The 19,159-nt window shown below is 41.4% G+C and overlaps 1 protein-coding gene across 2 annotated transcripts in view; it reads left to right on the top strand.

The window, feature by feature from the left end:
* Positions 1-1,356: 1,356 nt before the first annotated feature.
* Positions 1,357-19,159, top strand: part of ANKRD13C (ankyrin repeat domain 13C) — a 92,124-nt gene continuing 74,321 nt past the window's right edge. For both annotated transcript variants that reach the window (XM_070405372.1, XM_070405371.1), the window contains exons 1-2: positions 1,357-2,086; positions 15,657-15,698. In XM_070405372.1, the coding sequence (XP_070261473.1) occupies positions 1,645-2,086; positions 15,657-15,698 (484 nt within the window). In that variant the 5' untranslated portion in view covers positions 1,357-1,644. The remainder of the gene's footprint in view (positions 2,087-15,656; positions 15,699-19,159) is intronic.

Below are 19,159 nucleotides of genomic sequence, written 5' to 3'. Positions count from 1 at the left end.
TGCTGAAAGCAGGTTTCTGGCCTTTGTTTACCTTCTGTATTTGATACAATGTTGCGGTCCGGCTGGCTGAAGCCCGGCTGACTAAAGCAGGTTTCTGGGGTTTTGTTTAGCTTCTATATTTGCAACATAGTTGCTTAGAGTTGCAGCTGAGAGGCCCGCAAGTCAGGCAGGGAACGCTGGAGTCCGCAGTCACTGGAGCAAGCAAGCCTCCCTGTTCGCTTCAGTGCATGGCTGCCGGCTGCCATCTTGGCTGGCAGTTAATTTGCATATCACCCTGATTAGCCAATGGGAAGGGTAGTGGAGGTAAGGCTAATTACTATGTTTCTCTTTTATTAGATAGGATTTTTCAGGCGGGGGGGGAGGGGCGGGCTGGGAGGAAGGGGTGGTAGGGTGGAGGTGGTGATAAAAATTAAGAAGAGATTTGAGAGAAGCAGTTATCAGAGTAGGTGGGACTTGGGAGAGATATACGGGTAAGATCTTTAGGACATTTTGCTAACTTCCCTCCACTCCAGTTACCATAGATTTAGTTATTTCGTCAGGCTTTATGGATGTCAGACTTCAAGTTCTTTTAGAATTTTACGCTGAGCCGAGATTGGCCATGAACTAGTCCAATGATTCCAGTTACACAATTGTATTTGCCAACCTCCAGCCTCCACTACCCACACTTAGACACTGACGCCTGCCCGAAATTGATTCATCAACAAATATTTGAGTGACCTACCTCTCCCCTTCTGCTGAATTGCCTGTTTCCCAAGGTCAGCCCTAACCCCTTCTACAGTGACTTTTCTGACACGCCAACTCTAAAATTTGCTTCTTCTTTGGGCGTGTGTGTGTGTGAGCGCGCGAGCAACCTAACTCCCCGCATCCGCTTCATTCCTCGTGCAGTTCAAGACTGAACCCAACTGCCTGTCTCTCTTTCTTCCTCTACCAGCTGAGCTCCTTACCGCCAGGAGTGGCATTTTAAAAACCTACCAGCTCAGTGCGCGGCACGAAGTAGATGCTTAGTGAATGTTTAGTGAATGAATCCCTGTGCATCTCAGTGACATCACATCCTGAGTGGAGGGCCGTCAGCCGGCCCTCCGGGAAGCCTAGAGGTCGGAGGGTTCAAGTCCTTGTTTATAAGACGCAGCAGAACCTCCGCGAGAAGCGCGGCCACCGGGAGCGACGGGTCTGCTAACGCAGAAACTCCCGCGCGAGGCAGGAACGCGGGGCCCCGCAGGTGCCGCCGCCCGGCCGCCCTCCGGCAGCGGACAGCGCGGGGGCGCGAGCACGCCGCTCACCTATCGCGGTGTTTCCTTCCTTTCCCGCCCCCACCCCCCGCCCCCTTCCCGGGGGAGCTCTCGCGAGAGAAGCCAGAGGAAGATGGCCGTGCCCTGTTTTTCGGGCTGAGACCGCGGTGGCGTTGGCCGCGACGGGTCCCGGGATCGCGGTGTCGAGGGTCCCTGAGCACTAGCTCCCCCCAGCGAGCGCGCGTCCTTTCGTCCCCGGCGAGGGCCGGCTCCTTTTCCCCCGGGAGATGCGTCCGTCCGGGGCGCGGGGGCTCTCGGCGAGTTCCTGCTGCGCCGGCGGCTCCCGGCCGCCGCTCTAATCGCCTCGTGCCGCCGGCGCTGAGCGCCCCGGACCTCCTCCCTGCCCCTGGCGGCGATGACCGGAGAGAAGATCCGCTCGCTGCGGAGGGACCACAAGCCCAGCAAAGAAGAGGGGGACCTGCTGGAGCCTGGGGATGAAGAAGCGGCGGCGACCCTCGGCGGCACCTTCACCGGAGGCAGGGGCGGCGGCGGCGGCAAGGGCGGCAAAGCCTGTCACAAGATCTTCAGCAACCATCACCACCGGCTGCCGCTGAAGCCCGCCCCGGCCTCCTCCGCGCCTCCCGGCGCGCCGGCCCTGCCGCTGCTGCACAATTCCTCCGTCACCGCCGCCTCCCAGCCCCAGACTCTGCTAACGGGCACCCACCCCGTGGCGGTGGCCGCCGACGGAGGCGTCTCCCCCGCACACTACCCGGTGCACGAGTGCGTCTTCAAGGGGGACGTGAGGCGGCTGTCCTCGCTCATCCGCACGCACAATATCGGGCAGAAAGATAATCACGGTGAGTGCGCGCCCCTCCGCCTCTCCCTCCCCGGCCCCGGGCCCCGGGCGCGCCGCCCCAGGTCTCTGCAGCCCCAGTTCTCTGCAGCCCCAGGTTCTCCTCCCGCAGACCCTTCTTTCCTTGGCTCGCCGTCCCCGGGAGTCGTGCCGGGCTCAGTGACGGCGTGCCAGTGGCCAGGGGGCTGCTTCCGGTGGGTGCCAAGGCATGCCCCCTCCTCGCCCACTGCAAAGTTTCCTGCGAGCAGCCGATTTGTTTGTCTTTGAGACAGGCCTTCAGTGTGTGTGGATTCTTGATGATAAGCAGTTTTAGGGTGCTTCTCATCCATCCTGGCTTTCTTCCTTTGTTTGTGGAATTAAATTTCTTTTCTTTCTCTTATCCCCCACCTTGGGGTCTGGATGTTGGACTCGGATATTGCCCACCTACCTACCTTCATCACCTCGGTACGGATCCCAACTGGATTGCCGCTGGTTGTGATGGGTACCTGCCAGGTGGTGGTTTCTCTGTTGTTGTTTTGTGTGTGTGTGTTTTTTAAATGCTTTTAGGAAAATTTGATACAAAGTGTCTGAATTTTGCATTTAAGATGGAATGTAAAGTGCTTTGATTTTTGAAAGCCACACAGTTTAAATGTGTTGACATCTGATACCTAGAGCAAGTAAAGCGACTTCTGAGTAGGTAAAATTTTGTTGGAGTAGAGTTTTGAGTTTTTTGCTTGTTCTAGATAGGCAGTTGCTAATATTAATATTTCATCTTGATGACTGTGACTAAAAATAGTACTGTGGTTTTTCATGGTAACTTCACAACCTATATGACAGAATGTAGTATCATTTGTTATTCAAGGATTTTATTTCCACTTTTTGCCTTACCTTAACTCATCAGCTGATTTTTATTATTTTTTTAGTTCTAAAAACAATGTGATTGAGTTGACCTCTAGTCAACAGTAAATTAATGAAAACGAATGTAAACACTGATATTTTCAACATTTCATAGGCCATTTAAACTGGGTAGTTGGCAAATGATGTTGATAGCTTTGCTTTTAACTGACCATGACTATTGCATACATTCAGTTAGAACACACTGAACTCTGTGCTCAAAATAATATAACACATTGATGAAATACTTGCCTGTGGAAGAAGCTCCCTTAATTCCATTGGACTCTAGGCTTCTTATCTAAAATTAGGGCAGAAATTGAGGTGAAGTAAGATTTCTGTTGGTTGTATAATTTTCTAACAATTGCTCTTGTATTCTGAATTTAGCAATATTATAATACCACTACTTGTCATTTATCATAAATCAAATCCCCCAAAAGTTCCTGAAAACTGCATCCAGTTTTTTATTCCTACATTTAATTTATTTGTTTTACTGCTGTTGCAACAAGTATAATATTGTTCGTTGATGGTAATTATATTTTAGTTTATTGGGAAAAATGTTGTAGTTTCTGGTTATTAGTCAGTTATTAAGAAGTTTCTCTTATCTGGTCTTCATAGTAGCTACGTTTTACTTTATGGTCATTGTCTTTGAAAGTAAGATCCCTGAAAACATAAAAGATTCCTTTTGAGAGTTAATTCCTTTTCAAAAAAGAGCGAGATGAATATGGCTAAGTAGGATAGTATGGTATGTTAGAACTGATTTTCTTGATTGATCACAAATGGTACTGAATTGCAAGATTATTGGTCTTCCACCTACACTAATAAAAGACGAAGATGCTAATTGACTGTACCTTCGCTATGCTCATCAGCCAATCAGAAGAGTATGCAAATTAACCCAACAAAGATGGCCGTTAAATTTGCATACTGCAGGCAGATCCCACTGCGTCACTCTGCGCGGGTGGCAGCACGATCCCCAGCCACTGCCCACCCCAGCTCGGGGTCTGGGCCTACCGTGTGGGACTGGGGGAGACGGGGCAGGCACCGCGGGATCGGGCGTGCCATCTGCCACCAGGGGAGCGGGCCTAAGCCAGCAGGTGGTTATCTCCCGAGGGGTCCCAGACTGTGAGAGGGCACAGGTTGGGCTGAGAGACACTCCCCCCTGCCAGTGCACAAATTTTTGTGCACTGGGCTTCTAGTATTCTATAATATGCAACATTTAGAAGTTGGTTTGTTAAAATACAAATTCTGTTCAAAGTAATAGGAATCCTAAATACCCCTAAGTTCTTGTCCGTAGCCCACTGAAATTCACTTATTAAATTGCCTGGATATACCAAATGTTTGCATTGTGTTTAGCTACCATTATATTGTTGATGTTTCTTTCTTTTTTTTTTTTTATTAAATCTTTATTCAGATTATATTTGTTCCTCTTTTTTCCCCCCCATAACTCCCCTCCTCCCAGTTCCCGCCCCACCCTCTGCCCTCACTCCCCACCCACTGTCCTCATCCATAGGTGCACGATTTTTGTCCAGTATCTTCCCGCATCTCCCATTCCCCTTTTCCCCCCAAGAACAGCCAGTCCATTCCCTTTCTATGTCCCTGATTCTATTATAATCACCAGTTCATTCTGTACATCAGATTATTTATTCACTTGATTCTTAGATTCACTTGTTGATAGATGCATGTTTGTTGTTCATAATTTGTATCTTTACCTTTTTCTTCTTCCTCTTCTTAAAGGATACCTTTCAGCATTTCGTATAATACTGGTTTAGTGGTGATGAACTCCTTGAGCTTTTCCTTATCTGTGAAGCTCTTTATCTGACCTTCAATTCTGAATGATAGCTTTGCTGGATAAAGTAATCTTGGTTGTAGGTTCTTGCTATTCATCACTTTGAATATTTCTTGCCATTCCCTTCCGGCCTGCAAAGTTTCTGTTGAGAAATCAGCTGACAGTCGTATGGGTATTCCCTTGTAGGTAATTGATTCTCTTTCTCTTGCTGCTTTTAAGATTCTCTCTGTCTTTTGCTGTTGGCATTTTAATTATGATGTGTCTTGGTGTGGTCCTCTTTGGATTCCTTTTGTTTGGGGTTCTCTGTGCTTCTTGGACCTGTAAGTCCATTTCTTTCACCAGGTGGGGGAAGTTTTCTGCCATTATTTCTTCAAAGAGGTTTTCAGTATCTTGCTGTCTCTCATCTTCTGGCACCCCTATAATTCTGATATTAGTGTGCTTGAAGCTGTCCCAGAGGCTCCTTACACTATCTTCGTATTTTTGGATTCTTTTTTCATTTTGCTTTTCCGGTTTGGTGTTTTTTGCTTCTTCGCATTTCAAATCTTTGGCTTGATTCTTGCGCTGCTCTGGTCTGCTATTGGGTATAATATTCTTTATTTCAGTCCGTGTATGCTTAATTTCTAGTTAGTTCTTTATCACAGCTTGGAGGGTCTCATTAGATTTCGTGAGGCTCTCGTCAAGTTTATTGCAAGCCCTCAAAATTGCGTTTTTTAGCTCTATATCCTCCATTTCTGTCATGTTTTTTTTTGTCTCCGCATTTTTTATGCTTTCTTGGTGCACCCCCTTTGGTCTTTGTGCGCAGTCTTGTTCTAGTTAAGCCTTGATTGTTGTAGTTAATACTAGAGGGATTTGACCACCAGGCCGACTGGCTGTGAGAATCACCTGTGTCTGCCGTGGGAAAACTTCTGTCCTCTGGAGAGGTGCCGATCTAGCCTTTGCCTGAGGCTATCCTGCAAATGGCTCTGCGCAGGGCTTGTGCGGGGCGGGGCGGGGCGGGTCGCACGGGATCAACAGGGCGGGCGGAGGGAGCAGTTATGGCTGCTCTCAGTCCCGTTCCCAGAGGCTCTGCTTCTCAGAACCCCGGCAATCGCTGCAAACCTGGGAGAGAAAGCTGCCCTCACGTTCCAACTGATGCTAGACAATCCCGCTTCTCCCGTTTGATTCTGAGTCCCTAGAGACTCGCCTGGATCTGGAGCTCAGAGTCTGAGACTCCCTCCTGATTGAAAACGACAACCGCGCCCTCAGCCACCAGCCCGCTTTGCTCCCGCACCTCCGCACCTTTAAATTTTCCACACTGCGCCTCCTCTGAGCCTTGGTATGCTGTTGTCTTTCCTTCTAGTTGAAGAGTCTCTCCTCAGCCAGCCTTCCTGTGGTTCTGGGTGATGTCCGTTCCGTCTTTTAGTTGTATTTTTGAAGTGGTTGCGGCAGTAGTCTCCGGTGTTTACCTATGCCGCCATCTTGGTGGTCAAGGTTCTATCCAACCTCTTTAGGCTGCAGTGTCCTTCTCTGTAAGGCAGGGATAAAATGTTGTTTGCCTAAGCACCTATTGTTGATATTTCTGATGAATGTAACCAGTGGCTCACATACCTATGGAAAGTATAATTGTTTTCCCCCCTTCAATATGTATTCTCATGTCCTGCAGTAAAGTCTCTAGGAAGAGTAGTTTGTATTTAATGTGCTACTTGTTTAATCCCTTTTTTCTCTATAGCTGCATCATTTCCGCATTATATTTTGTTATTTATACACTTGATTTTTAGTAACCTGGATACTTAATTTAGATTTTTAGAATATTTTTCCTTTCACATTACAAAAGATAAATGCTTTTTAAGTCACCCATACAGAAACAAGCTATGTATTGTATTTGGATTGTTGTAACATGATAAGTGCATAGCAGAATCATACACTCATACCAGTGCATAGCAGAGCCATACAATCATACCACATCATATCACATAGTTTTATGTTCACTGTAAAGATTCCTTCCACAACATTATGATAGTGGTCATCATCATAGGTACAATTTATTGAGTGTTTCGGCACTGTACTGTTTACACACATTATCTGATTTAATTCTCACAATTACTCTGCAAAGCAGATGGTTTTATCCTTATTCTAAAGGAAAGTTTTCTAAAGTTGCATACTTAGGATAAGTTGCAAAAATGAGAAGTGAACTCCAAAGCCCATTATCAACCTCTTTGTAAATACTTCTGTTGATCAGGACCCACTGTATTGCAAAGAAGTCCATTTTAATGTGTATGTGGCAGTTTACAGCCAAGTGCTTTAATATATATTTTCCCATTTAGTGGTTATAGTAGACTTGTAGAGAGATTTTGCCATTGGAGAGCTCTCATAGTTTTTCACAGAGCCCAAATCTCTTGCTTGTTCTGTATCTTTTTTATTTAAATGGGCTACCTGGTTCACTTGATAGTCATTTAGATATTTGACAAGAGCTATCATGTTCTCCTTATCTTCAGGTAAACATTCCTAACTTCTGTATCCATTCTTCATATAACATCATTTATAAAGTGCTTAGAGTAGTCCCTGAAACATAGTACATACTAAGTGTGTGTTAAATAAGTGAAAATCTTAAACATCTTCTTTCAGTGAAACTCTAGTTTTTAAATTCTTCCTTCTTTATTGAATTGAATAGGAACAAGGAAAAATAGAGCTTTTTCTTTTGTGGTAAAAATGTTGGTTGAATATGAATTGCTTTTTTTGAGCCATTAATTATTTTGAGGTCTACTGTATTTGGATCCAAACAAATCTCTTGAAATTTAAGTTAAATCATGTATATACTGTGTTTAAATATGCCACGTGATTGTGATTCAGTGTATGTTTAGTAACAAATTTTTTGGGGATGGGTAAAAAGATCCATTACGTTAAATGTACACAGATTTATTAAACTTTATATATTTGGTATATCTTTTCTCTTTAGCATAGAATTAAAGTTTAAGTATAAATAAGCTTTTTTTTTTTTTACATTGACTATTAAGATTTTTCTGAATTACTTTTAGCCAATAGTAGTTAAACAAAGCACCATGTTTTTACCTCTTCACCTTTAGAATTGAGAATGTTGGTGAAGCATATCGAAGACTTTCTTGATTTTGAGTGCACTTCCTATTTGTTAAACATGTAATTTTATTTTTTCTCTTAATTTACTTACATATCCTTAGAAGTTAAGCACCTTCTCTTGGCCATTAGTCAGAGCTTTTAGGTGTCAGAAAGATTAAAGTTATTGATATATAAATTGCTCACCCCAGCCTTTTCTAGATTGTGAACAATTTCTGATCTATTCTGAGAGATTTGGCAGTTTCTACTGCCTTTAATTACATTGCCTGGCATGTGACAATCCATCCTCTCTATATACAGTTAATTTTTATTTTTCCTGAGTTGTAGTGTAATCTTGAAGTGATTGTAGATTTCAAATTTAAGTTAAAATTCAATTTAGAGTATTTCTAAATGTGGGTAACTCATTGAAGTGATAAGGAAATAATTAACGTGATATCTCTGCCTGGTAGCTGACAGATGTCTTCATGCAGGGATTTTAAAACATTTTAATTTTGAAAGTTTAAAAATGTATGTTTGAGAATTGAGGCAATAGGATAATCTGTTTGGTGTTTGTATGTTTTTTTCAATTCTGATTTATTCTCTAGAAATCTTTAAATTCCCTTTTGATATTATTTTGTCACTACAATCTTTATGATAGGTGATGCAAGAGAATAATGCATAATATGTCTATATGAGAAGAACTGACTATAAAGCTAAACTGCATGGCAAAAAAACAAGTCTTGAACTAAACCTCAGGTGAACAATTTTAGCCAGGAGGATTATAATGATGGCACATCTTTAAAAAAGAACGCTGGTGGTTGTATATCTGTCCTCGTGTTTTTTTTTTTTTTTTTTTTTTTTTTTTTAATATTTTGATTGATTTTAGAGAGGAAGAGAAAGAGAGAGTAACATCAATGATGAGAGAGAATCATTGATCGGCTGCCTCCTGCACGCCCTCTAGTGGAGCTGGGCCCGCAACCCAGGCATGTGCCCTTGACTGGAATCGAATCCGGGACCCTTCAGTCCACAGGCCGACAATGCTCTATCCACTGAGCCAAACCAGCTAGGGCTCTCCTCGTATTTTGTAGTCTTTTCTGAACTTTGTTTTTGAAAGGCAGACCTTGTTTTCCCTTACAATGGTTCTGGAGGCCCAAGATAATCCATTTAAGTGTTACATACCTTTGCTGGGGTTGATTCAGTTGATCATTTTGTTTGTTTGTTAATCCTCACTCGAGGCTATTTTTCCATTGATTTCTAGAGAGAGTGAAAGGGAGGGGGAAAGACACACAGAGAGAGAAACATTAATGGGAGAGAGACACATAAATTGATTGCCTCCTGCACACACTCGACCAGGGCTGGGGATTGAGCCTGCAACTGAGGAATGTGCTCTTGAACCCTTCAGTCCATAGGCCTACGCTTTAACTTAACCACTGAGCCAAACCAGCTAGGGCCAGTTGATCTTCATGACCATATGAATATGACTTTCCATTTTTCACCTCTTCCCCCATGTGCATCTCCAACAGAGTAGGACTGTCCATGGGTTAAGTTTTGAGGTTTAGACTTCACTTGAGATTTTATCTGATACTTGGATTTATACTGCCTATCAGTCTATGAGGTTAGGTTCATTTGACTCCTGTAAGTCATCTGTAGTTTGCTACATTTAGATTCTTGATGGTAGATATCTATCAGGCATGTTAATGCATGCTTTCTCTTACTTAGCACTGCACTGAATTTTATAAAAGCATATGTGCAGTCTTGCATATCCTCTTATGCGCATATATCGTATATATCGGTGGGTTGGCTTTCTTGTGGAGGCCTATTTAGTCCGGGGGCGGAATGTTTTTTGGAGAGTAAAAACCGATTTTAACACTATGCTAATGGTTTTTTATCTTTTTTTTCTTTTCTTTTTTCATTTATTCCTTCATGTAACAGATATATACTGAGCTCACAATGTGTGATAAACAGTGTTTTAGGTCTGATTTACAGCAGTGAACTAAACAAAGTTCCTGGTCTCCTGCTTATATTTAAAAAGGGGAAACGTAAATAATTGACAAACCAATACATATATGGTAATGATAAATATAGAGTAAAATAAAGCAGGGTGAAGAGTGTAGAGAGGATGAGGAGAGGGGAGGTAGTAATTATTTCATGGAAGTCAGGTTCCGGGAAGACATCAATGATAAAATAAATTTAGACAGTTATCTAAAGAAAGTTAGAGAGCGCATATCTGGCAGAACAGAGTTTCAGGCAGATGCAAAGAAAAGTACCATCATGTTTAAGGAATAGGAAGGCCAGCGTGGTTGGGACAAGGGGTAGAGTTGAAAGAGGAGATTTGACAGGGAGGAACTTTTATAGACCATTGTTCAAGATTTGGGTTTTTATCTGAGCAACAAAGGAAGCAATTCGAGGATTTTGAAAGAGGAGTAACACTGATTTTAAAAGGCTCACTCTGTCTGCTCTCTGAAGCAAAAACTAGGGGACACAAGGGTCAACTTACCATGCTATTTTAATAAGGAAGGGAGCTATGGAAATAGTGAGAAGGTAGGAGTTGATGATGGGTTGGATGTAATATGCGCATGTATGAGTATATAGTATAGTACCATTTATGAGAAAAAATACATAAATTCTCCCCTATTGCTTGATTGGATGAGACTTGAAGGTGTCTGTGGAAGCTAGAGCTATGTTGGTTCTAGTACTTGTAATTTCCTGCTTTGCTTCCCAGATAGGGGCACATCAAGTCAAAACTATTTTTGTAATAGTACACAGTCATAGTTGCCTTTCTCACTGTGCTGACATTTTTGCTCATGGTACAAAAGCAGTGGTGAATAAAATTTTTGGAACCTTAACATGCATCAAGGCACCAAACTGCCAGTAGACATTATATTATTCACTGCCATGTACTTGCAGTTTTAATTTTAAAAGCCATTTTTCTCAATGTCTTTGATGAAGTTGTAGAAATGATTAATTTTATTGTCTTAATCTCAAATACATATCTTTTTTATATTTTTTGACATAATATGGATTATACATGATGCTCTGCATACTGAAGAGAAAATAAGAGAAAACAGTTGTGCAGTTTTTTGAGTTGTAAGCCATTAGCTTTTGTCATGGCATCCCATTTTTATTTGGGAAAAAAAAGCCAGTTTACAGACAAACCATGGTTATTCCAATTTGGATATTTGGCACACATTTTCTGGAAATTGAATGAAGTGAGCCTGTGACTTCAAGGAAAACGATAGTATTGCCAGTGGGGAAAAAAACATCAAACTTTGAAATGAAAATTAGTATTTGGAAAAAGTTTGATCGTTTCCCGATATTTAAAGAATGTACTAGTCAGATTGGTGATATTACCAAATGTGAATTTTTAAAATTTTGTATAGTAAAATGAGTTTAACATTTAGAAGATCTGTGTAACTTCGTCAACCAATAATTTTCAGATGATCAAAAACCATGTATCAGCCCTAACCGGTTTGGCTCAGTGGATAGAGCGTCAGCCTGCAGACTGAAGGGTCCCGGGTTCGATGCCGGTCAAGGGCATGTACCTTGGTTGCAGGCACATCCCCAGTAGGGGGTATGCAGGAGGCAGCTGATCGATGTTTCTCTCTCATTGATGTTTCTAACTCTCTATCCCTCTCCCTTCCTCTCTGTAAAAAATCAATAAAATATAGTATTTAAAAATAAAAATTTTTAAAAAATCATGTATCAATAAAAGATCTATTCATTTTTTTGTTTGTTTTGAAAAATGTGATTATTTTTTCAGAAAAGTTATATAAACATAATGGGTTTATTGTCCTTTTAAAATTAAATAAAAATGTAAAAACATTAAATTTTAATTTCTAATATGGTAAAAATTGATAGGTTTATATTTCTAAAAGATTTTTGGCATCTTCAGTAATTCTTGAGTATAAGAGGGTCTAGAAAAAAAAGGGTCTAGTGACCAAAATGTTTTAAAACTGTTAGTGTAGGAAAAGGAATAAGGATCTTAGAGTCATGACTCCCACAATTTCTAGATACGTAATTTTAGAAAATTACTTGTTACTAGCTTTATTTTTCTTACCTGTGAAGTAATATTTGTCTTACAGGGTATGGAGCAAATTAAATAAGATAAGATATATAAAGTATATAGCATTATATACTTATATATATAAAGTATATATCACATATAATAGATGAGCCAGAAATGCTAGCCATTTGGTTAATAATTTGCATACTTTCATACTATAATAGTCTTAATGTTACTGGAGTGTTTTACTCATTTGATAAAACAGTTCAATTTTGTTTACCAAGTTAGAACCAAGGAATCCAATTTCAGATTTAAAAATTCATTGTGAAAACTTCACAGAGAAGGTTATTTTAAGTTTTGATTTTCTTTGTGTAACTAGCTTAAGCAGCAGATAGAGGACTTAAAACTGAGGGGATAATAAATGAAGGTGACTAGAACATTTGAGCCCTTATTTCATGATGCACTTGGTCAGTAAAGTAAATGCGGTGTTGGTTGGCTAGGTGAAGATGATGTTGTTGATGATCATTCGCATTTAAAATATTGAATCACAGCATGATATTTGGCATCCTTAATTGTAGTATGTATTTCTGATTATGTTCTTAACTGTAAATTGAGAGAGATTGGATTATTGAACTCAGTCATTTCTAGTTCATGAATATTTTGGAAATGTGATTGATTTGGATTTGAAATGAGAAGTTTCATTTGTAACTTAAGTAGATACTTATACTTTTAACTTTACATCTAGATGTTCTTGGGTGGGTTAAGAAAACAGAGTAATTATCAAGGTACATCTTTAGCTACCCAGTTACCCTCCTGGGCAGTAACCAGTGTTATTTTCTTGTTTTCTTTTTCAATTACCATTTAGAGCATGTTATTTATTTATTTATTTTTCTTTTAAGATAAATAAATTACCTTTCTTCATTGATTTATCTGTCATATTATTCTTTGCTCATTCAGCAAACAATTTAAATACTTACTATAAACTCATTCTTGGAGATAAGTATCAATAAGATCCAATCCCATCCTCAAGTTGCCAAAATTCTCTTAGAGACTAATATGAAAATAAATGAGCAAAGAATAATATGACAGATAAATCAATGAAGAAAGGTAACTGTTACTGCCTTTTCTACAGGTAGGACAAAAATGAATATTCAGAAATTTATATATTTGATCTCTAGACTTCTTGGAGTTCCAGATTTTATAATTTTTCTACTTGGGAATCTCATAGATATATTAAAATATACTTGTCCAAAATGGAGTTATCATTTTCCACCTCACACCTAGCCAATCAGTCTTTTAGTAAATCACATTAACTATCCAATTGCTTAAACTTCGGTCATTGGGATTATTCTTTTTCTCACCCCATTCTCCTACCCATACACATCAATCAACAAGTTATTTTAAATCACTTTCTGTCTCCATTGCCACCACTTGAAACCAACCAATTTTTATTATCTTTTCCCTAGAATACTGCACCAGAGTCATAACTAGTTTCCCTATGCCTCTCCTCTGTTCCATTCTCTATATGGTAACAAGTATAATCTTAAAATTTATTTGTATCAGATCATGTCCATACTCAAGATCCTTTAATGTCTTTTCCACTTAAAAGTACATTCATATTTCTTATCATAGTTACAGAGCTCTGCATGGATTTGGCCGTTGCCTACTTCTCTGATATTATCTTGTACAAAAATCTTATTTTTTCTGTGTTCTGGCCTTGTTTTCTTTCAGTTCCTTGAATATTCCAGGCTACTTTGGCCTCTGTCTGGAATGCTTTTCTTTTCATTCTTTGATTTCTTAGTTCCTACATATCTTTTAGATCTCATTTAATTGATTTTTAGATAGGAAAGGAGAGGGAGAGAGAGAGAGAAACTTGATGAGAGAGTAAAACATCAATTAGCTGCCTCCTGCATACCCCTTACTACGGATCAAGCCTAAAATCTGGGCATGTGGCCTGACTTGGGCCACAGGATACTTTTTCATTGGACTTGCTTTTATTCTTACTCATATAAATATTTCTAACATTATGACATAGCATTTTGAAAAGATCGCTAGCTCACTCTAAAGGGTATGACATGTTGGGGGGAATTGACGTTTGTCTTTGGAAAATATACCAGTGACTTTAGATAGTCATGTCTTTTCTGGGACATGCTTCAATGTTTGATTATTAACGATTATATCGTAGTGGTTTTCCTATTCAACTACGTTAAGTTCTGAGGTGTGAAAACTGGGGAGTATATTGCCTAGTCACTAATGGAAGTTTGTACTTCAAATTTTTATTTCTGAAAACCATAATGTGAATTATATTCCAAAGTCTGCCATTAAAAAAATTTTTTTTTTTGGTTTCTAATGACTAAGACGAAGATATTTACTGTAACGCAGCTTGTTTTTTTGATAAAATTTCTTATAAATACAATTTAAACTTAGTGAATTTATTTGTGCCTTGTAAATTTTACATAAAATACAGTCATGCTCTCTTTGCCATTTTCTTCTGGCTTTATTGAGCAAAAGGGGTATGTGTGTGTTGGCAGGTTTTGTTTAGCTATGAGATTGGGGTAGATCACATGCAGGTTTTTTTAGAAAATGTAATCAAGTTTTTTTAATCCTGTATATGATTTCTTCAATCATGTGTAGTTTGTTTTATTGGAAAAAATTGTTCATGTAGCAACTTTTGTAAAAATGCTAATATCTGAAAATTAATACACATAAACTTTAATTAGTAACTTTATTTTAAAATGTTACTATAGTTTTGATTTCTTCTATAATCAAGAAGTTTTGAGGCTGTATGATTTAGGAAATCGTTTTGAAATTAAATTAGTCATTCTATAACATCAACTATAAGATATAGTCCGAACTCTAGAACATAGCCTGCAGGTTTTCAAAAAGATTTGTCTTTTGCAAATATTTCCCATTTCATTATTTGCTATTCTTTTACAAAGTCTTGACTCACACCAATTAAAACTTTTTTTGTGTATTTCCCAAAAACTGTTCTTGCATTTGAATGGAAAACTAGGCAGTGTTGCTTTCTTTTCCTACAAATTTCTAACCTATTCTTCAAGACTTTTTTCACTGTGATCTATCTTGAATAATTAAGTCTCTCTGCACAGGCAAAATTAGGTGCTCTGCCCTGTGTTCCATTATCATGCTACACTCCCTTCTATTCTACTAAATAATATAACAATGATTTATTTTCATATTAGTCTCTAACAGAATTTTGGCAACTTGAGGATGGGATTGGATCTTATTGATACTTATCTCCAAGAATGAGTTTATAGTAAGTATTTAAATTGTTTGCTGAATGAGCAAAGAATAATATGACAGATAAATTAGCAGCAAAAGAAGCTCTAAATCTATTTAGAGAAGAAATCCCTAAAGCAAAATGGGTATCTTTTGGAGAGAGGTGGGGGTGGGTTGGCAGAGGTAAGAGGAGTTGGCTGTATTATGTTTGGAAACCTTAGCATCTTCTGACTTTGAATTTGCCCTATAAACAGGATCATTTGCAATCACATTTACTTTGCTTAAAATCTGTCAGTGAAATTTGTGAAGGAGATGAAACTACTTTTAAATACACACTTTCTTATCCTATATAATAAAGATGTAATATGCAAATGGTTGTTACATAATGACTGGGTCATAGATCAGCAGGAGGGTGGGGCAGCGAGCTACAAGCGGGCGGTGGAGAGCTACAGGAGGGGGCAGGGCAGCAAGCTATGAGGGGGGGCAGGAGGAAGGGCAGCGGGGGAGCTACAGGAGGGCAGGGCAGCGGGCGGAGAGCTACAGGAGGGGAGCAGCGAGCTACTGGCGCACAGATTCCTGCACAGGGCTACTAGTGTTTTTATACTAATTTAACTTTTTATTTTATTTTAGGAAACACTCCTTTACATCTTGCTGTGATGTTAGGAAATAAAGGTTAGTAAATATTTTCTTTTTTTATGTTTAACTTCACTAATGTATAGTCAGCTTTAAATTTTCCATGTGAATATTGTCTTTTCAGATTTTACAAATTAGCCTGATTATTTTATTTGCTAATTGAGCTTAGGATTCAGTATATGAAAAATAAATATTTTCTCATAGTGGAAACTTTTTTTTAAAATCTTTTTTTTTTATATATATCTTTATTGATTTCAGAGAGGAAGGGAGAGGGAGAAAGATAGAAACATCAATGATGAGATGGTATCATTGATCGGCTGCCTCCTGGGGATCGAGCCCACAACCCAGGCATTTGCCCTTGACCAGAATTGAACCCGGGACCCTTCAACCCCCAGAACGATGCTCTATCCACTGAGCCAAACCAGCTAGGGCTCATAGTGGAAATCTTATATTAACCTTTATGCCTTGTGAAATTACGGGTTTTTTTCCCCTTACTTGGTTATTTTGTCAAGCAAGTATTTATAATTTTAGGAGACTCTTTTTTTCATATAATAAGGTTTATTCATTATTGTAATACTTTTAATATTCAAAGAGTTTTATAATCTTTAATGTGGACTTTTATATATTAAAAACTCAAGTCTAGTCTTTTGTATATGATTGTAAACATTTAATACTTGTTTATTCTTTAAGAAAACAACTTGTAGACAGGTGATTTAAAAGATCTGCTTTATAAGGCTATTCCTAGATGCCATAAAATCTTAGTTATCTGGATTCCCAATAATTCTGAAAAGTGAGGATTCCAGATAGCTGATTGGCAACCTTTTTAAAAAAATATGTTTTTATTGATTTTAGAGAGAGGAAGGGAGAGGGAGAGAGAGAGATAGAAACAGAGAGAGACATTCGTTGGCGCCTCCAGGATCGAGCCTGCAACCGGGCATGTACTCTGACGAGGAATTAAACTGGGGACCTTTTGGTTCATGGGTCAGTGCTCAACCACTGAGCCATACCAGTGAGATGATTGGCAACCTTTTGAGTGCTAGAATTTAAAATTTTACATGTGTTTGCTAAAAAATTTTTTAAAACGTATACTCTTTCTTTTTTTAAACAGGCTTATTAATTTTAAGACTTCTTTTCTAACCTAGATGTATCATTATGAATATCTGTTATTGTTATACTAGAGGCCCAGTGCACGAATTCATGCACAGTTGGGGTCCAGCCAGCCTACCCCAATCGGCGGATCAGGGCCAGGCCTGTTGGGAGGAGGAGATAGCGGGAGGGTGACCAGCCGGCCCACCCCAATTGGGGCCCGATCAGGGCCAGGCCGGCTTGGGGGAGGGGCCGCAGGCGATTGGGGTGGGGGGACCAATTGGGGTCCAGCGGCCTGGGGGAGGGGCCATGGGTGGTGGGCCAGCCCTGCCCCTGATTGGAGTGGGGGGGGGGCTAATTGGGGGCAGAACTGGCTGAGGGGAGGTACCACGAGAATGGGGTGGTGGGGACCCATTGGGGGTGGGCTGGCTGGAGGGAGGGGCTGCAGGCAGTAGGCTGGCTGGCCCTGCCCCTGATGGGGGTGAGGATGCCAATCTGGGGGGGGGGGGCAAAGGGAGGGGCTGAAGGAGGTTTGCTGGCCAGCCCCACCCCCTATTGGGGAGAGGGGGTGGTCAGGGGTGGGGCTGGCTGATTGGGGGCGGGGCCAGCCAGGGGGAAGGACCAAGGGAAAGGGGGGGGTTTGGCCAGCCGGCCCCACCCCCGATCGGGCCTGTTCGCTGGCTGCAGTGCGCGCCATAGTGACTGGTAGTTACGACGTTTCAGTCGCTGGCTTTTTATATATATAGACTAGAGGCCCGGTGCACAAAAATTTGTGTACTCAGGGGGGTCCCTAAGCCGGGCCTATGCCCTCTTGCAGTCCGGGACCCCTCGGAGGATGTCCACCTGCTGGCTTAGGTCCGCTCCCAGGGGGATCGGGCCCAAGCTGGCAGTCAGACATCCCTCTGACAGCCCGGCAGCCCTCAGGGGATGTCCACTTACCAGCAGGGAGCAGGCCTAAGCTGCAGCCGGACATCCTTAGCGCTGCTGAGGAGGCAGCAGAGGCTCCCACCACCACCGCTGTACTGGCAGCAGTCAGCCTGGCTTGTGGCTGAGCAGAGCTCCCCCTGTGGGAGCGCATTGGCCACCAGGGGGCAGCTCTGGCATTGAGCGTCTGCCCCCTGGTGGTCAGTGTGTGTCATAGTGACCAGTCATTCCCAGTCATTCTGTTGTTCGGGTCAGTTTGCATATTACCCTTTTATTATATAGGATAGAGGCCTGGTGCATGGGTGGGGGCCAGCTGATTTGCTCTGAAGGGTGTCCCGGATCAGAGTGGGGGTCCCGCTGGGGTGCCTGGCCAGCCTGGGTGAGGGGCTGATGGGTGTTTGCAGCTGGTCACACCCCCTTCAGGGTGGGGGTCCCCACTGGGGTGCCTGGCCAGTCTGGGTGAGGGGCTGAGGGCCGTTTTCAGGCTGGCCAAGCCCCCCGGCGACGGAAGCTCCAGGCTCTCCTTTTTTCTTTTTTTCTTTTTTTTTATTCTGGGATTTATTTACCTCCTATAATTGAAACTTTGTAGCCTTGAGAGGAGCTCGGAGCCGGCCAGGGCGGGCGGGAGGGAAGCCTCCTGCTCGCTCCAGCTCCGTGGCCACGGCTCGCTGAAAGCAGGTATTGGGTTTATTTACCTTCTATAATTGAAACTTTGTTGCTTTGAGTGGAGCTCAGAGCTGCCGTGGCAGGCAGGAAGCTTGGCTTCCTCCATCATTGGGGCAACCAAGCCTCCTGCTCGCTCCAGCTCCATGGCTGCCGGCCGCCATCTTGGTTGGGTTAATTTGGATATAGTTACTCTGATTGGCTAGTGGGCATGGCTTAAGGTGTAGCAAAGGTATGGTCAATTTGCACGTTTGTCTTTTATTAGTGTAAATAGTGTAATGTAGTTGGTATAAACATTTGATCTCAATAGGTGCTGATCCCAGGGGTGTTACTAGAACTTGCTTTGTTGAAAAAACACACAGAATTCTTTTGCTAGTTTGGTTTTTAAGTTCATATGCTTCAATGAAGCATATGATATGCAGGATAACTTAATTTTGATTTAAATTCTGTGTAAAGTGGTGACTCAAATCTTTATTTTTTTTTATTTAGTTACACTGCTTTTTTTTCTTTCTGGAAGTAACAGACTAACTTGATTAACTTCTAGAGATTCATGAAGAGGCTACATATTTTAGAAACTTAAGATACGGGCACTGGCTACATCTCAGGAAAAGCATTACCAAGGCAGTTTGAGAGATCATCCATTCTCTTTCCTTCCTTCTTACCTTCCTTCCTTTCTCCCTCCCTCCTTACCTCTCTTCCTTCATCCATCCATCCGTTATCAGCCTATTTCTTGTGGTATATATGCTGATATATACATACTAGGAACACAGCGTGTGATATGAAATTGCACGGCGCCGCCCACCCTCGAGTCGCCAGTCCCGCCCTGC

This window comes from Myotis yumanensis, unplaced genomic scaffold (assembly GCF_028538775.1).
Source record: "Myotis yumanensis isolate MYYU_CA2020_CCGP unplaced genomic scaffold, mMyoYum1.0.hap1 SCAF_2, whole genome shotgun sequence".
Classification (NCBI taxonomy): Eukaryota; Metazoa; Chordata; class Mammalia; order Chiroptera; family Vespertilionidae; genus Myotis; species Myotis yumanensis.
Note: the sequence above shows the minus strand (reverse complement) of the source record. Positions and strands in the feature narration are given on the sequence as shown.